Below are 25,300 nucleotides of genomic sequence, written 5' to 3' on the forward strand. Positions count from 1 at the left end.
TCGCTACAGCAGTTCCCTCTTCTTCATTTGCCTTTCTACAAAACGGCACTGCCTTTCTACAAAACGGCACGGCCTTTCTCAGGGGTTAGTAGAGTAAACACGGGGGAGCTTGGACCTCGTTTCAAGTTCATTTTGCTCACAGAACCAGTGACGAAAGGTCTTTTCTTTGTTTGTGCCTATAGTTGTGAAAATGCACAGCATCACACTATCCTCGAGGCCACAAGATGGAGACATTTCTCTTTGAGGGGTGTGTGTTCAGGTGTGCACGTCTTCTTCCTTCCTCTCAGCCCGGCGGTCCCTCATTCATTCTTGCTGTGAGCTACCCGCATTTTCCATCTTGGTCTGTATTTCTGGGTGGGAGCCTGTGGCTTTGTATTGGAGGATGTGGCCAGTGCGTGGGAGGGAGGTGATTCACTTTTCCGTATTCTTTTCAGATCACGCCTCTCTTTTGGCCTCTGGTTCTTTGTATATTTCCCTCTGCCTCTTTGACGGCGTATCTGTCTCACCTTCTTTTTCTCTGCGTCTTTCTCCCTCTTCTACACATGATTTCTTCTCTCCTTTCCTCTTTTTTATGATTATGTTTCTTAACAAGTCCCAATACAAGCCTATATTTGCTTTAGTTATTCTTAAGACATTCCTGGGCTTCCCTGGTGACCCCGTGGTAGAGAATCCACCTGCCAGTGCAGGAGAACATGGATCTGATCCCTGATCTGGGGAGATCCCAGTGCCAAGGAGCAACTAAGCCCCTATGCCACAACTACTGAGTCTCTGCTCTACAGCCCGGGAGTCACAACTGCTGATCCCACGTGCCACAACTACTGAAGCACAGGGCCCAGGGCCTGTGCTCCATAACAAGAGAAGCCACTGCAGTGAGAAACCTGAGCACCGAAACTAGAGAAAAGCCCCAGGCAGCAACAAAGACCCAGCACAGCCAAAAATAAATAAATCATTTTTTAAAAAAGAAATTACTTCTTATTTCTGCTTTAAACCTTTGATTGTCTCAAATGAGACATTTTGCACAGAACTGATGTTTAATAACTACAGGACACTCCTGAAACAAAACCTCCAGAGGCAAGGTATTATACCACAGAGGATGTGAAAGGCTGGACACTGCACTCAAACCGGGAAAAACAGGAGCTGTGGCTTTAAGGGCAAAGGGTAGAGCGAGGCTTGGCAGGGTGAAGGGAATCTGATTGTGGAAATGGCAGCCTTGGAGGAATTACAAGATCAGGGGAGTAGGGGGACATCATTCATTTTCCACTTCTGCTCCTAGAAGAAAAATGATCAGACACCCGAACAGGGATTCAGGAAAGACAGAGAGAGGGAACAACATTCCGCAGAAAAGAGAAGAAAACAAAGAAACCCAAAACACCCCAAACCATAATCAGCCTATGAATGTAAAAGAAGGTGTGATGTAGACACACGGAAGACAGGGTGTTTGTGTTGGGGTTTCAGGAATGGTAGGTCTGGGCAGATCTGAGGAGAAAAAGAAACAATCCAGCCCCGCAGGGAAATGTTTGTGATGAGAGGAGATGGGTAAGAGCTTGGTTTGCCTGACGTGCAGTCCAGGCTGAACTTGGACAAACTGGGAAGACAGGGCACAGAGAGAAGCCACTAGCTCAGGAGCGGATGTAGAAAAGAGGGTGGACACAGGAGAGCTCTTTTAAAAAGCCCGAGGGTCCTGTTAAGCCAAGTTAAACCTAGCTCTGTGATTAATCAGCGGGATTGGGCATTTTTGTGCTGTGCAAAAATTGTGTCATGAAGTCTCCTCCCACTGACATGAAAGTAAGATTGCCCCTCTGTGGCAACCCCCGCAGGGAGACTGACCGTAAGGGCCGAGGACTGGCAGGGCCGACTCTGCTGTGAATTCCTGGATGCCAAATCGAGTGCCCTTTTCCAACCCCTCCCCTGGTTGATCTCTAGACAAACATTAGTTAGACGCTGTTAATCCCTTCATCCTACTTGAATCAATCCCCTCCCTTTTCATAACAAAGCACTTCTAGAATTTCCTTTCAACTTTTCAAACCAAGCTTCTCTCTTCCTTTCTCTCTCTTTCTCTCTTCCTTTCTTTCTTTCTCCCTTCCTTCCTTTCTTTTTCACCAAGAAATTCAGTTCATCAAATGTTCGGTGATTGCTTACTATGTGTTAGACTCTACACAGAGGTGGGAGTAAAAAAGAATAAGGCACAGAGCCCCCTTCCCCGCTTTCGAGGAGCTCAAGTTCAAAACCTCCAGGTAAAGAGTGTAGTACCATATGGTGAGTATAGCAATTAAAGGATGCACGTGGTCCAAAGATGGCACAGAAGGACAAATAGCAAGGAGTGTGTTTATAGGTGGGGGGAGATTGGTGTCTGAGTCCAGCAGCATGGATTCTGCCCAGGGGACAATATAGAAAGACATGTGTGTCCAGGATCTGCAAGAAGTCAGAATGTTGCTAAACACGAAGAAGAAGGCCCAGGCAGTGGTCTGGGATGGGGCTGAAGACAGAGGCAGGGTCTTGGATGCCAAGTCAAGGAATTTGGGCTTTATTCTATATATGCCAGGCGTGGGGAGAATATGAGTTCAATTTTGAACTGCTGGGTTTAGGGTTCCTATGAAGTATTCAGATAGGGATGCTCAGTTGCCAAGTGGGTGTAGGGAGCTGGGCGATAGAATTTTGAGTCATCAGCATAAAATGCGTGACTAATCCCTAGGAGTGGGGAGGTCACACAGAGAGAGGTGATACATGGTGTTTCTCAAAGTGAGGTCCTTGGGTCACCTGCTTCAGAACTCCAGAGGGGTTTTCTAAAGATGCAGATTCCTCGGGGGGAACCCCAAGCCTACTGACTCGGGAATCTCTGGGGTAGTGCCTGGGATTCTGCATTTTAAATTCACTCACTAAGGAATACAGTTACAGAAGGGAAGTTCAACAGCTACCGGTCTGGGGCAGCCACTGATATGAGAAGAGGCTGTGTTAGGTGTCAGCCCAGAGCCTTGACATCGTGGACATGAACCACTAATTTCCAAGCTTCTTGTTAAATCAGAGGAATGAGGTCATACATCTCCTTCAGCTGGGGCTCTCATAACTTACAGCTCGTGTGTGTGTGCTCAGTCATTCAATTGTGTCCAACTCTTTTGTGACCCTATGGACTGTAGCCCATCAGACTCCTCTGTCCATGGGATTTTTTCAGTGATAATACTGAGTGGGTTGTCATTTTCTCCTCCAGGGGATCTTCCTGACCCAGAGATCAAACCCTCATCTCCTACATTGCAGGTGGAGTTTTTTTTTTTTACTGCTGAGCCATCAGGGAAGCCCCCAAATAATAGCTCACATCTTCTTTTGTATACGAAGAATTGAATTTGGTGGTTTCCAGATAGTTTTATTTTTTTAGTCTATTTGTAGATTTTAAAAAACTCTTCAGCAGCCTCAAAGTGTAATTTTTTGTTTTTAAAAAAGGACCTTTTGTCACAAAAGCCTGAGGACTTTCACTGTACATGTGAGATAAATTTGAATCTTTAAAGAATTCCTTTTGAAAAACATGGCTGTATCTTCAGCTCGCATTCCATTCGCTATAGGTGATACACTTCATCAACACTCAGAAACTGCCGATTTGCTTATCTTTTCTTGAGGAGATGTATACTGCCTGACTAATTTGTCTGGTTGAGTTGGATGTTTCAATAGAAGGCAGAACAACAACACAAAATAAGATTTCTTTTTAATATTCTTGAATTTCCTTGTGTTCTTTCAACCCTGTTTTGTTGATTCTAAACTCCTGAATGTTATGTGTGCTGAGTCACTTCAGTCTTGTGAGACTCTTTACGACCCCATGAACTGTAGCCCCGGCCCACCAGGCTCCTCTGTCTATGGGATTTCTCAGGCAAGGATACTGGAGGGGCTTGCCATGTCCTCCTCCAGGGGATCTTCTTTTTTTTTTTTTTTTTTATGCTAGGTGGTTTATTTTATTTGTTCAAGGACTCATCTTGCAAGCTTTAATAGCAAGCATGGGCTTTGATTCTGGGAGCCCAGATTCAGACTTAGGAAGACAAAAGCGAACTGTGCTCCATGTACATGGACGCAAACTAAAGGCTTGTGGTTAATCAAATCGTAGTTTTAAGTTTCTACAGCCTCACAGCCAGAAGTCACAGGTCCTTTAGGTCCTTCTGGATGCCCCAGAGGGTATCTGCACTCTTCTTGAGTTGGGCAACCTCTTCATCCTTCAGCTTCTGGTTGATAACGCTGGTTAACCCCCGAGCATTCAGGACACATGGAAGGCTCAGGAAGACTTCATTCTCAATGCCATACATGCCCTTCACCATTGTTGACACTGGGTGAATCCTGGATAGATTTTTCAACATGGATTCAATAAGATCAGCCACACTTAATCCAATAGCCCAGTTGGTATATCCTTTTAGCTTGATGACTTCATAGGCACTCTCAACCACCATCTTATGCACTTCCTTCCAATTTTCACTATCATTGTCTGTTCCCATTTCTGGATTCAGTTCTTGGAGAGAAATGCCTGCCACATTCACTCCGCTCCAAACAGCCACACTTGACTCGCCATGTTCTCCCAAAATCCATCCGTGGCAGCTGCTGGGATGAATGCCAAGTTTTTCAGCCATAAGATAGCGAAATCTAGCAGAATCCAGATTACATCCACTCCCAATCACACGGTGCTTGGGTAATCCACTTAGTTTCCAGGTAACGTATGTGAGAATATCCACTGGGTTGGAAACCACAATGATGATGCAGTCAGGACTGTACTTGACAATCTGAGGAATGATGAACTTGAAGACGTTAACGTTCCTTTGCACCAAATTCAGGCGACTCTCCCCCTCCTGCTGGCGAACTCCTGCAGTTACCACCACGATCTTGGAATTGGCAGTGACAGAGTAATCTTTGTCTGCCACAATTTTTGGTGTCTGAAGGAATAAGCTCCCATGCTGCAGGTCCATCATTTCTCCCTTGAGTTTATCTTCCAAAACATCCACAAGAGCAAGCTCATCAGTCAGGGACTTTCCCAGAATGCTGATGGCACATGCCATACCAACTTGTCCAACACCCACTACAGTGATCTTATTGTTTGGGGTTGTTCCCTCTTCTTCGGCAACTGGTGCAATCAGTTTGTCCTTAAGAGTTGCCATTGTGCCCAGGGGAAAGAAAGTTCTCCAGACAGTGGTGAGGGCTGCACGAAGAAGACGAGGTCAGCAGCGTGCGTCTCCTCCGGCGCAGGATCAGCAAGGAGGGACCAGGGGATCTTCTTGACCCAGGGATCGAACCCGCATCTCTTATGTCTTCTGCATTGGCAGGCAGGTTCTTTACCACGAGCGCCCCCTGGGAAGCCCAGGTGTTATATCCTGTGGTAAAAAACCGCTGAGAGGGGAAGGCGGTGAGCAGCAGGAAGGGGTCAGAGTTCTTTCATCAGGAAAACTCACTGGTGAATGACAAGAATACATCACAGGGCACCTGAGTCTGAACTCTGGGCAAAGCCAAGGCCATGCCTGGGGACGGCCCAGGAGAGCATGAACTACGTCGGCTCAAGAGGACATAAGGCGTGAGACTGACCCTGCCCACCCTGTCTGCTCACCCCCTTGTCCTCTGCTGCACCCCGTTTCCCTTCCCCATGTTCTTAACCTTTTTTCTTCCATGAACTCCCTGGACAGTCTGGTGGAGCCCTCCTTAGAGAAATGCTCTAAGATGCATTTAGAAAGATACATAAGGTTACAAAAAATCTAATCATATTGAGATACTTACCAAATATATGTTTCTTTATTGATTAGAGACATTAAATAACAAAATCTAACTGCAGGCCCAATAGTTACAAAATTTAATGAACATGAAAAGTAATTCGAGATACCCATAACAACTGTCAATACAACATAAAAATACCTGTGACTTCCATTGGTAACACGTCACAGGTTCTGCAGTTTCTCCTGTGGTTAGCTGCCTTTAGTCAGATTTGAAGATTTAAGGTTCATGAAAATAAAGAAGTCGTTTCTTTTCCCCATGTAAGTTCACGGATCTCCTGAATTCTATCCATGAATCCGTCATGGATACAGAACTCCAGGATAAGAATCACTGCCCTTATTCTATTCCGCTATCTTTCTACATAGTATTTATTATTTACTAACATATTATTTACTTATTTTTAAGTTCATTTTTAATCATCTGATTCTCCTTATTAAAATGTAAGCTCCACAAAGTCTGGAGACTTTGTCTCTTTTGTTTGCTGATGTATCGTGAAAATCTAGAACAGTGTCAGGCACATCCTGCTGCTGCTACTAAGTCGCTTCCGTCGTGTCCGACTCTGTGCGACCCCATAGACGGCAGCCCACCAGGCTCCCCCGTCCCTGGGACTCTCCAGGCAAGAACACTGGAGTGGGTTGCCATTGCCTTCTTCGCTGGCACATCCTAGAGAACCGTAAATACTAGGGGAGTGAGAGAGGCCAGAAGATACTAGCTCTGAGTCTAGGTAGGAGGCATGGACTTCTCTTGTCTTCTCTCTGACTTCCCTTCCTCCTCTCCTTCTCCATTTTCTATCCTCTTTATTTATCTTTACAGTCTCTCTTTCCTTTCTCTTTTATTAGCCTCTTTTTATTTCTCTCTCATTCAACAAGTATGTATGGTCACCCGCCATATCCAGGGTTCTTCATCCTCAGATTCAATCAACCTCAGTAATTTCTAAGGAGAAGACTCTACTATTGATCTGTCTATCACTTGAGGCTCCCCAGACTTTTGTATCCATGGGGGATCCTGAATCCCACCCCTACAGTGGAAATAGAATGATGATCATACTGACAATGCAACTGTGACAAGGCAGACCCAGGTGTCGGGCTCTAGAGCTCATCACCCCCTGGCTAAGGACATGGCCTTGTGTGTGTGTTCAGTCGTGTCTGACTCTGCGACCCCATCATGGACTGTAGCCTGCCAGGCTCCTCTGGTCATGGGATTCTCCCGGCCAAAATACTAGAGTGGGTTGCCATTCCCTCCTCCAGGGGACCTTCCCAACCCAGGGATTGAACCGGCATTGCCTGGATTTTAGGCAGATTCTTTACCACTGAGCCACCAGGGAAGCCCAAGGATGTGGCTTTTAGGCTAGTCCAAGTTCAATGTCTGCCTCTATATCCTACTTGTGGTCCAACCTTGGGCAATCTCTTCATCTTTCTGTGACTTCGTTTCTTTTCCATCATTTATTCATTCATCGGTCAATCTTTAGAGGGCTTACCCACCATGCACCTGGTCCTGTGCTGGGTATTTGCAGTCTAGTGGGGAGAGAGACAAGGATACACATAAGAGTATAATATGGTTAATGCTTTGATGGACAAAGGGCACATGCACAGGAGAGTAACTCATGAAATTCTGAGGCCCATGAAATTCTGTCTTAGAGCCATAGTCAAGGATGATCCATTGACTCCAAGTAATTTATATATATATATATATATATATATATATATATATTGCATTTCTAGAAAAACACTAATGTGGATTCAAACTCATAGTGCTTGACAAGAATAATTAAATCTCCTTTCATTTTACCCTCAGATTTTTCTTCTTCCAAGCACCTTAGGATTTTGTTGTGTGGATGGACTTAAACCTTTGCCTTCCTTTTGGGGTTGAAGGAAGAAGCCAGGCAGAAATTACATGGCTGTCAATTTCAGGATTCTGTTTGGTTCGGTTCAGTTCAGTCACTCAGTCGTGTCCAACTCTTTGCAACTTCCATGGACTGCAGCATGCCAGGCCTCCTTGTCCATCACCTACTCCCAGAGCCTACTCAAACTCACATCCATTGCATCAGTGATGCCATCCAACCATCTCATTCTCTGTCGTCCCCTTCTCCTCCCACCTTCAATCTTTCCCAGCATCAGGGTCTTTTCCAATGAGTCGGTTCTTCACATCAGGTGGCCAAAGTAATGGAGTTTCAGCTTCAACATCAGTCCTTCCAATGAATATTCAGGACTGATTTCCTTTAGGATGGACTGGTTGGATCTCCTTGCAGTCTCTTTGATAGATAACAAAAAAGATGGGGTTGTGGATGCCCCCCTTAGGACTAATTTTGCCCAGACATCCCAGGGAAGTGATATGTAAGCCAAACACTGAAGGATGAAGAGAGCAGGGCAGAGTTCCTGGTAGCGTGGGGCTCTGGGGAATGAGAGGTCATGGCCCTTGACTGGGGGAATTCAGTCTGCCTGGAGCATAGAGGATGAGTAAGAGGCTGGCAAGAGGAAGAGTGATGGGGAAGGTGGAATGGAGGGAGATGGGAGCGGCAGTGGGCCAAGTCACGCATGGCCTTATAAACCTCATCAGAACATTGGGATGTATCGAGAAATAACAGAAAGTGATAATGGAAAGTTACAGGGTGACAAGATCAGGGTTTGTAAAAGTCCTTATTGACTGCAAAGTGGGAATAGATCAGAGGCCATAAGATTAGGAGGCAGAGGATGAGTGAGACCTGGGCCATGGTGGTGGTGACAGAAGAAATGACTGGCTTCAAGAGACATTCCAGGGATTTCCCTGGTAGTCCACTGGCTAAGATTCTGCACTCCCAATGCAGGGACCTGGGTTTGTGCCCTGGTTGGGAAGCTAGATTCCACAGGCTGCAACTAAAGATCCCACAAGCCTCAACTAAGACCCAGCACAGTCAAACACATTTTTTTTTCTTTTTTCTTTTTTTTTAGAAAAAGAGAGAGACATTCCAGAGTTGGAATCTATAGACCTTAATGACTAGCAGTATATAGGGTAGGGGTGGGGGTGGGGGGAGGATTACCTGTTAAATTGTGTCTCCCACCAAAAAAGACATGTTGAAGTCCTAGCCCTCAACACCTCAGAATGGGAATTTACTTGGAAGTTGGGCCATTACAGATGTAATTAGTTAAATCAAGATGAGGTGGTGGTGGAGCAGTGTGAGTGCTACTCCAAAAGAACCGATGTTCTTATTTATGAGAAGACAGCCATGTGAAGGCAGAGACACTGGGAGGAGGCCCTGTGAAAATGGAAAATTGGAGGGATGCACCCACGAGCCAAGGAGTGCCAAGGGCTGCCAGAGCATCCTCGGAAGAGGCAAGGGTGGATCTCCCACCAGGTTTCAGAGGGAGCATGGCGTGTAGACACTGATGTCAGACTTTGTGCCTCAAGAACTGTGAGATAACACATTTCTGGTGTTTAAGTCACCGAGTCTGTGGTACTTGATTACACCAGCCAAAGGAAATGAATACTGGAGGCCAGAGTGCTGAACATAGGCTACTCTGAACTTTGATTGTTATAACAATTACAGAGCAAGAGGTGCTGGAAAATGTGAACACAAGCTAAAAGGGAAATGTCCAAAGGCTTCAGATGGGTTCAGAAATGCCTGGAGACCCACAGCTGCTGCTGGAATTCAGCCTCCTGATTCCATGGGTTTGTCTGGTGGTTTAGATGTGGTGTTGTTGTTTAGTCAGTCATGTCCGACTCTTCACGACCCTGTGGACTGTAGCCCACCAAAATAGAACCCTCTTTCCATGGGCTTCCCCAGGCAAGAATGCTGGAGAGGGTTGCCATTTCCTTCTCCAGAGGATCTTCCTGACCCAGGGATCGAACCCATGTCTCCTGCACTGGCAGGGGGATTCTTTACTGCTGAGCCACCAGGGAAGTCTTTAGATGCGGTGGTGTGTATAAAATTGCTTTGTATACAGAAAGTGCTCTGGGTATGTTAAAAGCTTTGTCTTCATTTTTAATTAAATAAAAACACAAAGCAGTGTGTTGGAGTTGTCCACATAAATAGTTCCCACCCACAGGTCTGGTGACATAATTTGTGAAGCCCAGTGCAAGTTGAAAATGTGAGCCTCTAGTTCAGAAATTATTGAGAATTTCCAGAGTCAGCAGAGCATCAGGTCAAGCACACGATCCTGTGTACCTGCCCTTGGGAGCGGGGAGCTAGACCAAGGGGGCGGCATTAGAATGCTGAGCTGTGCTCAGAGCATCACAGGATCCAGCTGGAGGGACAAGGGGAGGCAGGGAAGAAAGGTTCAGGGCTGGGAATGGAGGGATGAAAGTCACGCATCTGAATGGAGACTGCCCTGCTCAACAGAGGACAGAGGTTCAGTGAGAATGAATGCAAAATACATGTAGACAGATTGGACCTATATTGCAGACAGCTTTAGTGTCAAGGATGTTCAACTCTATATTTCTATCAGCAAAGGAGAAGCACTGAATATTTTGGAGCAAGAGTCCAAGCTGGTAGGGAGTGAAATATAGAAAGGGATGTTGGAAACAAGAACTATAAGGTTGTGAGTTTAGATCAATCTCACTTTGTAAACTATAACCAAAAGAAGACTTAATCCCTCTCCCAGCTCTGTACGCCTATTTGTGGAATCACATCCTTGGTGTGATGGTGTATCATTCCAACCGGGTTTAGCACACACCCCCACCCCAAGATATACCTGTTCACTTTTTGGTCTGTTTTGTAATAATTGGAGAAGTTACAGAAAATGCCTATACATTTTCTGCTGCTGCTGCTGTTTAGTCACTAAGTTGGGTCTGACTCTTTGTGACCCCATGGACTGTAGCCTGCCAGGCTCCTCTGTTCATGGGATTTCCCAGGCAAGAATACAGGAGTGGGTTGTCATTTCCTTCTCCAGAGGATCTTCCCAACCCAGGGGTTGAACCCTCACCTCCTGCTTGGCAGGCTGATTCTTTACCACTGAGCCACCAATGAGGCTATAGCTATACATTTAGTATCTCTTTATTAATAAAATTTCCAACCTGGTGACTAGGATTTGAGGATCTTTTTACTATGGTCTCAGATCATTGTATCCTGAAAGAGAATTTTCTTCTAGAGTATGTTGAGGTCTAGTTCTAGGTCAATTCTTCCTTCGACCCCCACTGAGCTTTAATTGCTGCTTTGTCATCTGAGGGCTTCCCTGATAGCTCAGTCGGTAAAGAATCCACCTGCAATGCAGGTGACCTTGGTTCGATTCCTGGGTTGGGAAGATCCACTGAAGAAGGAATAGGCTACCCACTCCAGTATTCTGGCCTGGAGAATTCCATGGCCTCTATAGTCCATGGGGTCGCAAAAAGTCGGATGCGACTGAGCAACTTTGACTTTGTCATCTGAGCAACATGGCTAGTTAGGTCCATGGGTGAAATGCCAAGGCATCTGTTTGTATGTTCCATCATTTTCTCCTCATCATCAAGTGTACCTACCTCTCTACAATAACGCCCCTTTATCCCACATACCTGTGATCACATGGCAATCCTTCTAGCCCAAAAGGCTGCACCAGGATCTCAGGCTTCCTAAATAATTTGTCTGAGCTATAGAGCCAGTGGAGCTCTAGTTTAAAGTGCAGGTAGGGCCAGGAGCATTCTTTAGGTTTTGTGCTTGAAAGAAATATTCAAATGTCCCCTATTTCAACCACAATCATTAACAGTATGATTTTTTGACAATGGGGACAGCTTGTGCCTGTGTGTGTGCTAAGTTGCTTCAGTCATGTTCAATTCTTCGTGACCCTAGGGACTGTAACCCACCTGCCTCCTCTGTCCATGGGATTCTCCAGGCAAGAATACTGGGGTGAGTTGCCATGCCCTCCTCCAGGAGAGCTACCTGACCCAGGGATCAAACCTACATCTCTTATATCTCCTGCATTGGCAGGTGGGTTCTTTACCACAACTGCCACCTGAGAAGCCCAGGAATACCTCAAGTCCCACTAGCTTCCTTTCATCCTCTTTTCTTTTTCCTCCACAACTGTTTTCTATTCACCTTTTATCCTACCTTTAAAGCAAGAAAAACTTAAACAATTATTTGGTAAATCTCCCCTCCTGTCAAGACAACAAATATAGCATGAGTGATTGGGCAACTGGCAAAAAAACAATGCTCAAAAAGAGAAATGATTCCTTAAACTCTTGGAGGAAATAAATCAAGTTTGCACTGGGATCAAACTAAATGAAGTTACATGGTAGGTAGAAAAATGTTAATGTTAGACCATTTTCTCACCTGCTCCTATGTATTCAGTCTCATGGTAATTAAGGTGGGAGGTTTAGGTCTCCACATGAACTTTGTATGACTTAGTGGGGGTAATCATGATGGCATTGCTGATTGATACAGGTTCTGGATTTTATGTCTGCTTATTCATAAATCAAACAAACAAAAAGAAAGTCTAATAGGTACAGTGGAAGCCATGGCCCCAGTTATGTAACACGGCTGATGTAACAGATCAAAAGTTACAACAGCCTAACACAATAGAAGTTGACTTCTCATAACAGTCCAGAGTCTGTGTTTAGCAGGTGGCCTTCTGAGCAGTGATGCAGGGACTCAGGCTTCCTCCACTGGTGTGTGGGACCTTGGGGTCCTTGGCTTCCAGCTGAGAAACAAGAGAGAATGGGGGTTCCCAGTGGGAGGTTTTCATGGGTGAGGCCTATGCGCGGTGTTCCTCTCGTCTGTCCTCACTCCAAGGGCTGTAACTTAGTCTTGTGGCTTCATCTAATCACATGGGGACTAGGAAACAGGTCTATGGGAGTGTCCAGGAGGAGAAATGCAGATTATAGGAAACCTCACAGTCCTTGAACCACCAAAAGTCTGGTTCTGCACCAGGTCATGTTCAAAGAAATAGAGGTCACAAGAAATCATCGCAGGAAAGTTAGATTTAAACCCTGGCTGCTGCCATTCAAGAAAACATCAAAAAAGAATCATATTCTTAATGCACAAACTCTGTAAGTCTTCTCTCGACCTGTGTTTGTGTCCTGTGCTCATGGCCACACCCCAACGTCCTCTCCTCCCTACTCCAAGCCCCTAAATCTCTTTGCAGCTTAGATCGCTTGGACTTTTTCCTTCCTTTCACCCTAGCTGTGCCTCACTTAACCCTCTGAGCTTCAATTTCCCCATGTGTGAAATGAGAAACTTGAACAAGATGACCTTCATGTATTCAACACTCAACGAATATTTATTTAAGTGCCCACTGGGCTAGACCAGTTCAAACATTCTCAGACACTATGAAAAGGGCAAAATGCTTAAATCAGGGACTTTCTCCCATGGTGACGGAGACTCTTACAAGAATTCACATCCCATAGGTTTTAACAGCCCTTTCGTGTAAATGAGGAGACAGATTTTTCTGATAAAAGTAAGGTCCTTATCTTTGTGTCATTAAGAAATGGTCAGCAAAATTCACTCAATTTTTAAAAAACAGCTTATACAACTGAAACTACCATTTCTTTAAAAAAGGCATTCTCTTTGGGGAATCCAGTTTCTAGAAGTGAGAAGATCAATATGTAACGATATAGGCATGGGAGTGTTTGACACCTTATTGTTTAATAGTTTATTGTTCTTGTCATGGTCAAAGACTAGACTTTGACCTGAAGAAGGACCCTAGGCATATCTACCCAAAGCAGGGGACATGATGTAGCCACTAAAAAAATAATGGATTTGAATTATATTCATTGATGAATTAAGTAAGTTTCAGAGTAAGGTGTCTCATGTAAGCCCACATTTGTAAAAAGATTTGAAAACTCCTAACTGTGCTGCGTGTGTCTTTGTGTGATCCTGGCAAAAGGTGCAGAAAGTTGCTTACCCTAGTCTTTCCACTTCGGTCATGACAAGGGTCAGGAATGGAGATGTGAGGTGATTAACTTTCTTTGCACATCTTTGGAGTTTGTGTTTTTCTTTTTTTCCTTTTCTTGCAATGATTGTATGCACGTGTGCGTGCTCAGTTTCTTGGTTTTATCTGACTCTTTTTGATACCGTGGATGATAGCCTGCCAGGCTCCTCTGTCCACGGAATTCTTCAGACAAGAACACTGGAGTGGGTTGCCATTTCCTCCTCCAGGAGATCTTCCTCAACCCAGGGATTGTACCCATGTCTCTTATGTCTCCTGCATTGGCAGGCAGATTCTTTACCACTGAGCCAATGCTTGCATACTTTGGAATTAAAAGAATTTTCAGTATGATTTAAAGATACTAGAAAAATGATACAGATGAACCTATTTGTAGGGCAGGAATAGAGATGCAGCAGTCGAGAATGGACATGTGGACACAGTGGGGGAAGGGAGGGAAGGATGAATCGGGAAACTGAGGCTGACATGTATCACCACCATGTGTAAAATAGCTAGCTAGCGGGAACCTGCTGTAGAGAGCAGGGAGCTCAGCTCGGTGGTGACCTAGGTGGGTGGGAGGGGTTTGGGGTGGGAGGGAGGCTCAAGAGAGATGGGATATATGCATACATACAGCTGATTCGCTTCATTGTACAGCAGAAACTGACATAACATTGCAAGGCACATATACTCCAATTTTAAAGGGGCAAATAAAAGTGAGTGTTAGTCGCTCAGACTTGTCCGACTCTTTGCCACTCCATAGACTGGAGCTTGCCAGGCTCCTCTGTCCTTGGAATTCTCCAGGCAAGAAGACTGGAGTGGGTTGCCATTCCATTCTACAGGGGATCTTCCTGACCCAGGATGGAACCCCGGTCTCCTGCATTGCAGGTGAATTTTTTTTACCATCTGAGCCACCAGGGAAGCCCCTTTAAAGTGTAGCGTGGAACAAAGATACTAAACATAAACAAAGATGCATCTTCTTTTTTTTTTCCTAAAAAATATTTATTTGTTTTTGGCTGCACTGGGTCTTCATTGCTGCATGCGTGCTTTCTCTAGCTACAGTGAGCCAGGGCTTCTCTTCGTTGCAGGGCTTCTCGTTGCGGTGGCCTCTCTTGTTGCAGAGCACAGGCTCTAGGCTCGAAGGTTTCAGTTATTTCAGCACATTGGCTCAGCAGTTGGGCTCTAGAGTGTGGGCTCAGTATTCGTGGCATGGGGGCTTAGTTGCTCCTCAGCTTGTGGGATCTTCCTGGACCCAGGATTGAACCCATGTCCCCTGCATTGGCAGGCGAATTCTCAACCACTAGACCACCAGGGAAGCCCCCAAAGATGCTTTTTATGATGACATGTAAACGGGTGGTAGTTTTCATGAAATTTAGACAAAAGTGATGAGGAAGAGAGTGCCTCTGCATCTCCATGCCATAACATTCTCTTCCCTGGGAAAGCACTTTCCAAAGCAGGACTTGTGTGTGTATCAGGCTATGCTGTTCACCATAGCAAGTGCCCTGTAGACTCTGCCTCCGTGTCTGGCAAGCTCTCTCCCCTTTAGAAATGTAATTTATCAGTTTTGTGTATATCAGAAGTGAAAGTGAAAGACGCTCAACCATGTCCAACACTCTGTGACCCCACGGACTATACATTCCATGGAATTCTCCAGGCCAGAATACTGGTGTGGGTAGCCTTTCTCTTCTCCAGGGGATCTTCCCAACCCAGGGACTGAACCCAGGTCTCCTGCATTGCAGGCAGATTCTTTACCAGCTGAGCCATGAGCAAAGCCCAAGAATACTGGGTTGGGTAGGGTAGCCTTTCCCTTCTCCAGTGGATCTTCCTGACCCAGGAATCGAACCGGGGTCTCCTGCATTGCAGGCAGATTCTTTACCAACTGAGCTATCAGGGAAGCCCATGTATTAGAAGGGAATAGGACTAAATACTCGGACTGTAGATCTCTCGCTCTCCTACACTGGCGCTGTGATTTGGGGGAAAAACAAAGCTAGTCTGTGGTTTGGTTAGAGTGAATCAACTCATCAGATCCTGATGACTCTTGGGTAAAATGAAAACCAAAAAAAATAGAGTTATCAAAACCACAAGGCTGAGACCTGGACCCCGGCTCTGCAAGATTTGGTGGAGACGCAATCCCTCTCAGGCAAAGAGCCAACCAGCCTGACTCATGATCTGTTTGGTGGTTGGCTTCTGGCCTGTATTATCACCCACTCTCTTGTCTTTATTCTCTCTGCAATTCCCAGAGGTTGAAGATGCTATGTTTTAGGTCAAATTATTAGAGAACTTTGGGCTTCCCAGGAGGTACTAGTGGTGAAGAACCCACCTGCCAATGTAAAAGACTTGGGAGATATGGGTTTGATCCCTGGGTTGGGACGATCCCCTGGAGGAGGGCATAGCAACTCACTTCAGTATTCAAATTAAAACATTCATAGCCATGTAGATGGTTATGCTTCAGGAATTCCACGAAGAAAAGTTGGTTAGCTGGGATGGTGGAACAGTGAGAAGGGTCAGGCACCTGTCTACTTAGACAGTCGGAGGAGCTGAGCTTGCTCTGAGCCAGGCCTTTGTCTACTAGATCAAGTCTGCTGCGAAGGATGAATGAGGGAGAAGAGAAAGGATTACTCTTATTCCTCTCCTCCAAAAGAGATGTCTTGAAAAATGCACTTTTTAAGTTATAAGCACCATTTGGTATTATTTGAGGTTCAGACAGGGGCTTCCCAGGTGGTGCTAGTGGTAAAGAACCTGCCTGCCAATTCAGGAGATATAAGAGACACAGTTTTGATCCCTGGGTCAGGTAGCCCCCCTGGAGGAGGGCAAGGCAACCCACTCTAGTATTCTTGCCTGGAGAATCCCATGGACAGAGGAGGCTGGCAGGCTACAGTCCATAGGATCATAGAGTCGGACACGACTGATGCGGCTTAGCACACACGCATGAGGTTCAGATAAGAGACCATCAGTAGGAAACAAGGCAAAATGGTAATGGAAGAGAGGAGCGGTGTGTATTTGATGTAACATCATCTGACCTACACCAAGAAGGGTCATATGGGCTATCTGTCTATAGCCTGCCAAATTCATGGCTAACTAGGATCACCAGTTCTACACATGCAATCGAGTGGATATCTATTAGGTGAATGGCACAAATTAAAACTTTGTGAGGAAGAAAACTAGCATAAAACATCTCTGCAGGTATCCCATTTGTCATGGGTACATTTTAAAAGTATTTATTGAACATCTATTATGTGCCACTGTTTTAGCACATGGCATCTATCAGTGAACGCCTCTCACAATCTTGTAGTACTAGGCAGAAGAGAAACCCAGAAGAAATGAACAATCAAATAATATCCAGGCAGTATGTGATACAGGCCAAATGAAAGACTCATTATAAATTCTATTGACTTTTAGGGGATGGAAAGATCACAGTCTGGTGATATAGTCAAGAAAAGCTTAAATTTTGAGCCAAACATTTAGGGATGGATTTGATTTAGAAAAGCAGAGAAGAAAAGGAAACATATTTCACATGAGTTGGGACAGCATAATAGCAGGAACGTTTACAAAGTGCTCTTCAGTTTGCAGGGCATTTTCTCATCCATGCTATAGAGTGGAAAATGAGCAAAGTGTTTCAGAGCCAAGAGCTGAGATGAAGCTGACTTAACAGAAGGGAACCATCCCTCCTTTCGCCTCCACCCTTCCTTCCAGGTCAGGATTCATGGTTTCACATGGACTTGCTAATCTAGAGCTCTGCTACATGGGAATTTCTCCCCACAGACGTGGAAGAGGGAACCAGGAAGCTATATTCTTCTGGATATAACTCACGAGTGTGTGTGTGTGTGTGTGTGTGTGTGTGTGTGCATGCATGCAAACTGACAGTTGGCATGGGGCATTGTATTTGGGGTGAATAAGACATTTTGCAGCTTATAATTTCAAATTAAGTAACTGCTGGACCTTGAAGGACTTCTCTTTCTTAGCCAACCTTACTTCTCATCCCTTCCCAGTTCAGATCTATTCTTCCTCCCTATCTCACAGCCCCACCCGGCTTTCCCCCTTCTAATCTTGCTGTGTGCTGCTTGCTCCACCAAACCAGATCCTACCATCACCCTTCAGTTTTCAGGTCAAGCCCTACTACCGTCACTAGCTCCTCTCCATCTGTTTGTGCCGTAGTGATTGTTCGCACCCTTCTCATCTCTACAATGGTTCTTACTGTTAGGTGGAGGTGCAACATATCCTTTTGAAAATCCGATGAATGCTTTGGACCCTGGACACATATATGCAAAAAACAAAAAATGTGTCTAATTTCAAGAGACTCATGTTTCCTTGAGAACTTCACTCTCATAGCACACATTTCTTTGGTGCAAACCATATACTTCAATGCTTTCAAATATACTTTTGTATTATTTTGTCTAACATATATTTTAATGTCATAATTAGAAGTAACCTTGAAAATAAAGCTATTTCAGAATTTTTGGTAGCCCTCATAGAATTAGGTAGAATATAGAGTACATGGGAGGTATATAATAATAGAAAAAAAGAATGGATAAACAAACTGTGGTACATCCGTACAATGGAATATCATTCAGTAATGAAAACAAATGAGCTATGAAACCACAGAAAGATGTGCAAGAACCTTAAATGCATATTGCCAAATGAAAGAAGCCAGTCTGAAAAGGCCACATGCTATGTAATGTCGACTATGACATTCTCAAGTAGGCAAGCCTGTGGAGACGTTAAAAAACTCATTGGTTTCCAGAGATCCCAGGGGAGGGCAGGATAACAAAGATCACAGGGGATTTGGGGGGCAGTGAAACTATTCTGTTTGATCCTGTAATGGTGGATACATGTCACTGCACATTTGTCAAAACCCACAGAAAGTATAATACCAAGAGGGAACTCTAGTGTGAACTGTGGACTTTAGTTAATAATGTATCAATATTGGCTTATCAATTGTACAAATGTACTATACTAAGGTTTGTAGTTGTTCTTTAGTCGCTAAGTTGTGTCCAACTCTCTTGTGACCTCCATGAACTATAACCTGCCAGGTTCCTCTGTCCATGCAATTTCCCAGGCAAGAATGCTGGAGTGAGCTGCCATGCCCTCCTCCAGGGAATCTTCCCCACTCAGGTATCGAACCCGTGTCTCCCGTGTCTCCTGCATTGGCAGGCGGATTCTTTAACATTGAGTCCCTGGGGGAAGTCCACTAAGTTAAGATGTTAATAACAGAGGAAACTGGGGAGGGGTAATAATTGAAATTCTGTATTTTCTGCTTCCTTTTTCTATAAAATTTCTGAACTTCTAAAACTGTCCTTAAAAATAAAGTCTATGAGTTTTTTTTTTTTTTAAAAAGAGCTTCAGATTTGACTATAGCCTCTAATGACTATTGGGATAGAGAATATGCAACTCCTAGCTGCGATGCATGTGTTTTAGATTCTCAGAGGCTGTACTTATAGCTGTTAAAGTCAATTAAACTTGTTGTTTGACATCATAGTGACACAATATCCAGGATTTTTAAATGAACTAACTGAATTATTAATATTAAGATATGTTCTCATGATATGCTGCTGCTGCTGCTGCTAAGTCATTTCAGTTGTGTCCGACCCTGTGCTACCCCATAGCCAGCAGCCCACCAGGCTCCTCTGTCCCTGGGATTCTCCAGGCAAGAACACTGGAGTGGGTTGCCATTTCCTTCTCCAATGCATGAAGGTGAAAAGTGAAGTGAAGTCACTCAGTCGTGTCTGACTCTTTGCGACCCCATGGACTGTAGCCTACCAGGCTCCGCCGTCCATGGGATTTTCCAGGCAAGAGTACTGGAGTGGATTGCCATTTCCTTTTCTAGTTCTCATGATATAGGCTCAGTCCAATCCTAATGTCAACGAAAGATTCAACATTATTATCATCATTATTATTATTTTGGCCGTTTCATGCAGCAGGTAGAATCTTAGTTCCAGGACCAGAGATCCAACCTTGGCCCCTGCAGTGAAAGTAGAGAATCTGAACAACTGGATTGCCAGGTAAGTGCAATGATTCAACATTTAATACACAATTCAATGTGAAAAACCCCATTAGCATGTAACTGATGAGTCAGACATAAATGGAAAGAAGGCCCAGAAAGACATGGTAGTTGCTTAAAAGAGTTCTTTCTTGGTTTGTGTCTATATTCCTAACAGAAGCTTTGAGGAAAAGCCATATCTCTTGGGAACAAAATGAGTATTTGGGGCCACAGAATATCAGTTTAGTGAGTAAAGGGCCAATTCAGAGTCTTGTTCTCAACATTGAAGGAACATAGTTAGAGGTGACTGACCCAGGAAACTTCTCCCCCGAGGTTATTTATGCCTGAATTGATTACTCTGAGGTCAACCAAGGATTTTGGCCACAGTATTAGCCATTTGCCCCACATTGATTCTTACATAATATCATCTTGTTTGTATTTTTAAAAGCCTGAATTGATGAAGTGACCATTCCAAAGTCCTAGTATTCGGTTCGTCTTAACAAGTAAAGCTAATTATGCAGTGATTCAGCTGGTTGGGTGGAAAGCGATCCATTATGACATAAGAAAAAAGGAAAGCTTTCCTCTACTCAACCATCCTTTTCTATACCAAACAAATCTCCCAACTGTTTTACCTTCCTGTTTGCTTTTTGGCTTTGGGGTGAAGAGAGGGAAAGAGAGAAGCGTTAATTCAAGGATCAGCAAATGAAGGTTCCCAGGTGGTCCCTGGGTCGCTCTGCTATCCCCTGAGTCCACTCACACAGGACACAGTGAATGCAATATTCAAGCTTCCCAAGGAGAGCCATGCTGCCCTCTCAGTGACTTTTGACCTCAACCGCTGTTCTGGCCATGCAAAGTATTAATTTGATTCTGTTTATTATTTTCTTCAATAATTATAAAAATAATGCTTTCCAGATAAAACAAAGACACTGCTTGCTTCAACTCTTCTCGATGATTCGTGATACGCATTCAAGGTGCATAGCCTGGGGGTCGCCATTGTATACACATAATAAATCTTAGTTTATGGGGAATCCAGGCAGTCATGAAGCTTGGATGACAAGGATTTTTCTTTTCTTTTTTAACAGACAGAAGTCAGGGAGGGCAGTCATTGCTCAGACAAGTGTTGTTCTGAATCTCTGAGCTCTGTAGGGGAGAAGTTGGGTGAGCAGGCAAACTGAGACAGAAGACAAGTGAGCCGGAGGGAAAGAAAGAAGTTGTTGAAGCAGGAAGAGAAAAAGGCATTTAAGGGAAGGAAGATAAGACATGGGAGCTAGGAGGGGAGAAGGGGATTGTCAGCAGGGGAGACTGCGGAGACTGAGTGGGTGGAGCAACTTTTTGCTGTGCTGTGAACAGAGGCAACCAGGTACATTGTTCTGCAAACCACATTATTAGCTGCCTACCATATGGCTTCTGAGATAGGTAGGGAAAGCAAAGACAGAAAATAAAATGTTAGTCAGCTGTGCTAACACTGAAAAAGAATGTGTACATTTTGAGAAGGGAGAGAACAGGAGCCCTCTAAGGTGGAGATCAGTGTCTTTGTACATTTCATCTATCAAGGTTCAAAGAGGATGTTTTCCCAAACCATGTTAATTCCATCTCAAAGTTTCAAACCAACCATAACTCATGTTCTTAATGGTGACCCTGACGCATGGTAAGAACCTAAAGGAAACTTCTGAATTTTCAGAGATTAGTTATGTTGAGCATGGTTTGATTGGCAAATGCAGATTGAACGTTAAGTGAATGTTGGTGAATGTTAAGTGAGTGTTGGTGAATGTTAAGTGGATGTTGGTGTCTTCACATTTTTGGAAGATTGTGAGTCCACATGTGAGAGAGAAAGTCACCCTCAGTTACCTAGCATGCAGTCCATTTGGCAACCAGTTTAGACATCAGATCTGATGCCATTAACTATATTTATTGGCTGATGGACATTTCCGTCTGGGAGCCCTGTCATCATTTTAAAACATTATCAGAAATTGCCTCATCTCTCCACCTGTCCTTTTCTGGAACATTGGCATCATTCATCTTTCATCTCACCTTTGATTCTCTTTTCTTTATGTCCGAGGGCTGCCAACTATTTCTTCTAAATTTCTCAGTCCCTCCTCAACATCCTCACTGCCCTGAATTATGCCCTGGTGGGCTTCTGTGGTAGCTCAACTGATAAAGAATCTGTCTGCAATGCAGGAGACCCCGGTTCAACTCCTGGGTAGGGAAGACCCCCCTGAAGAAAGGATAGACTACCCACTCCAGTATTCTTGGACTACCCTGGTAGCTCAGCTGGTAAAGAATCTGCTTGCAATGTGGGAGACCTGGGTTCGATCCCTGGGTTGGGAAGATCCCCTGGAGGAGGGAGGCTACCTACTTCAGTATTTCTGGCCTGGAGAATTCCATGGACTGTATAGAGCAGAAAGTGAAAGTGTTAGTTGCTCAGTTCTGTCCCACTCTTGGACTGTAGCCCGCCTGGCTCCTCTGTCCATGGGATTCTCCAGGTAAGAATACAGGAGTGGGTTGCCATTTCCTTCTTCAGGGGATACGGGGTCACAAAGAGTGGGACACGACTGAGTGGCTTTCCTTACTTACTGGCCTGCCTCTCCACTCTTCTTATTCATGGCATGCTCATCCTAAAACAACTTTCTCAACATTGCTTTCATCTGGATCTGATCTCAGAGCCCAGAAGGTCTTCAGGTTGCCCTGGCTGCCCGCCTTAGCCTGCCCTGCCTGACTTATTATCAAGTCTTATCTGTTTATTTCTGGGCACCCTCCAATCACATCTCTTCCAGTGGGGAGCAAGTTTTCACACCAGAAACTTGCAGATCATCCTGTACTCTCCCTCTCTTTTGACTATCCACCACCAAGCTCTGCGGGCTTCCCTGGTGGCTCAGCAGTAGAGAGTCTGCCTGCAATGCAGGAGACGCGTATTTGGTCCCTGGGTGAGAAAGGTTGCCTGGAGAAGGAAATGGCAACCCACTCCAGTATTCTTGCCTGGAGATAAATGTGCCAGTCTGGTGGTACCAGCTTACCCGTGCCTTCTTACTGCATTGCAGATAAAAGTTCAAAACCCTGCTGTCACCTCCAAGGTCCTGCATGACTGCCTCCCTGCCTCCTTTCCCCAGACCTCACATTGCCTGAGCACACCGGCCTTACCACGCTGCCCCACCTCACCCAGGGTCTCTGCCCGCTGCCCGTTTGGACCACCCTTCTCTCTGCTTGAACCGCAGGTGCCTTCCCCTCTCTGGGCCCTTGGCTTCAATATCATATCTTCAGGGAAGACCTTCTGGGCCTCCCTAAGCACTGTCCTTCCTCCTTCCCACCATTATTCCTATTGCCATGTTCATTTCCCCCAAACGTTTCATCCTAATTTACAGTTGTTTTGTTTATTTGCATTTTGTCTGTCTGCCCTCTGAACTCTATAAGTTCCAAGAGGATCTAGACCATGTCTGTCTTGTTGACCATCATTTCCCAAGCTTCAGCGCAAGGCTCAGCATATTAGGTTTGCATCAATTTAATACACTAGCTGTTGTAATACTATTTTACAGTTTATGTTATTATGAATTTGTATGTTATTATGTATTCTTCTTATTAAATTTTTATTTATGTTTCTTCATGATTCCAGACTTTGTGGATGGAATATCCTCTCTTCTAGTTAGATATGTTTGTGCCTTTTTCTCCCTCCCCTTGTCTCCTCTGGTACATTCTCCCATGGGCATTCTTACTCTCCTAAATTTTCAGTCTTTTCCCATCATTTAACTGTTTCTTTCACCTTAAAAAGCTCTCATATGACTCAATCCCACCTTTCTTCTTCTTTTTATACAAAACCTGCCATAGGAATAGTCTATGCATGCGTGCTAAGTCACTTCAGTCGTGTCCAGCTCCTTGCGACCCTATGGACTATAGCCCGCCAGGCTTCTGTGCCCATGGGATTCTCCAGGCAAGAATACTGGAGTGGAGCCATGCCCTCCTCCAGGGGATCTTCCTGCCTCAGGGAGCAAACCCGTGTCTCTGTCTCCTGTGTTAGCAGGTCCGTTCTTTACCACCAGCGCCACCTGGGAAGCCCAGGAATAGCCTATACCCAGCTATATTTCTTCACTCTCATTTATTTCTTCCCTGTATTCAACGTCTTCCTATCAAGTGTTTTTCATTACTTCAAATTAATTTCAGAAGCACTTTTTAGAAAAATTTGAAAATAATCCCACTGGTATTTTACTTAAGATCACATTAACTTTAGTTAGTTTTGTTAGTTTGAGGGGAATTAACATCTTTGTAATATGGAATTCTTTCTAATCAAGGACTCAATACATTTTTCCATTCATGTATTTTTAAATTAAATGATGTTTTCTTTGTGTTGGCCCTTTCATATTATTGTTAAGTTTCCCCTCAATATTCAACAGTTTCAATAGAGTATGTCTATTCTTGGACTCTTCTTATTAATTTTGCCTGACACATAATGAGCTTTGATCCATGATTGTAGGTCTTGCTTCAACTTAAAAAGATTGTCTTTTCTAATAGCCTTATATTATCATATACTATCCTTGTAATATTATTAAAAATCTAGATTTCTGTTGTTTATCCTCTACTTCCAGACCTGGTTTCAGATAATTTTGACCTGTTTGCCCTTTTCTCTATTGTGAAATAAAGCCCCAAGCTAGTCTTTCTTTTCACGGCTTGAATTTATTTTGTGTCAGTACTAAGCATAGTTTATGCTAAGTTCCTTCAAAATCCCACTGTCATTAAATGCTTTCTTTCATTATTTTCTTAATTTTGACAACTCCCTTATATCACAGTATTGACTCATCTCATTTTTTACCTTTTATTTCATGGAGCCTATAATTTTTATTTTGCCTTCTAGCAAATGTAGCTTAAATTTACTTCTATTTTCTATGGTAATTTTTTGTTTCAATATGTAATTTTAACATTTCTTGAGTGTTGTGTTTATCTTCATTCATGTTACAGAATTATTTCATAGGTCATGTGTTTTTTTAATTTTCCTCTTCATTTATTTTAGAGTGAAGAAAGATCTGTCTTGACTAAACATTCACTCCAGGTCTCTCCCTCCTTCTTCCTTTTCCCTCTCTCTCCTTCCTCTTGAAACCCTCTTCTTGGCCTTCTCTCTTGCTTTGTTCTCAAAAGTGAGTCTCTGAATGAGCCTCTCTGTCCAGCCCTTTTCCCTCAGCACCTTGCTTCTCCCTTTGCTCCATCCTCCGCCTCCTGTTCTTTCCACTCTAGACACTCTCCTTGGCAGCCTCACATGCCCTGAAGTTTTCACTACCGTCCCTACACTGATGGTGTCCAGCCCAGGGCCCCAGCCCAGCTACCTTTGCAGCTTCATTTAAGCACCCAGTTGTCTGCTGGATAGTCTCTCCCAGTACTCATGGACCAGACACCAAAAATTCAGTACCCTGGGCTCACAGAATATGCCTCCCCACGGTGAGCGAGTCCATCTAGCTCAGCAGGTGTCCCTGACCTCTAGTTTGGCCACTCTCCAAGCAGGTGACGCTCCCCGCTTCTGTGAGGATGATCACCCCTCCTAAACTTCCTTGACGTGTCCAGCCCCAGCTCCTCAAGGTGGCTGCAAGTTCATGTGGGGTCTGGCCTCCTATACCTTCCACCCGCTGGGTTCTCTCCCCAGCTCTCCACTCAGCTTGGAGGGCTTACCTTTATTTTCGTGGTCTTGTCCTCGCCTGCTGTTAAATGACCTTCTGGGGAGGAAGTAACCCCTGATCTATAGCCCTTGTGTCTTTCCTGGGGTAAACATGGCCATCACAGTCAATTTCAGTCTAACCTGATGTGAGTTAATGTG

General features: G+C 44.4%; 1 protein-coding gene across 1 annotated transcript; it reads right to left on the bottom strand.

The window, feature by feature from the left end:
* Nucleotides 1-3,923: 3,923 nt before the first annotated feature.
* LOC122674714 (L-lactate dehydrogenase B chain-like) lies at nucleotides 3,924-5,228 on the bottom strand. Its single transcript, XM_043873215.1, has one exon. The coding sequence runs from the start codon at nucleotides 5,121-5,123 to the stop codon at nucleotides 4,119-4,121; it is 1,005 nt and encodes a 334-aa protein (XP_043729150.1). The 5' UTR covers nucleotides 5,124-5,228; the 3' UTR covers nucleotides 3,924-4,118.
* Between the last annotated feature and the right edge of the window lie 20,072 nt (nucleotides 5,229-25,300).

This window comes from Cervus elaphus, chromosome 18 (genome assembly GCF_910594005.1).
Source record: "Cervus elaphus chromosome 18, mCerEla1.1, whole genome shotgun sequence".
NCBI classification, from domain to species: Eukaryota; Metazoa; Chordata; class Mammalia; order Artiodactyla; family Cervidae; genus Cervus; species Cervus elaphus.

Bases quoted from the DNA above. Each gene is read 5' to 3' on its own strand.
- LOC122674714 (XM_043873215.1), bottom strand. From the start codon at position 5,123: ATGGCAACTCTTAAGGACAAACTGATTGCACCAGTTGCCGAAGAAGAG.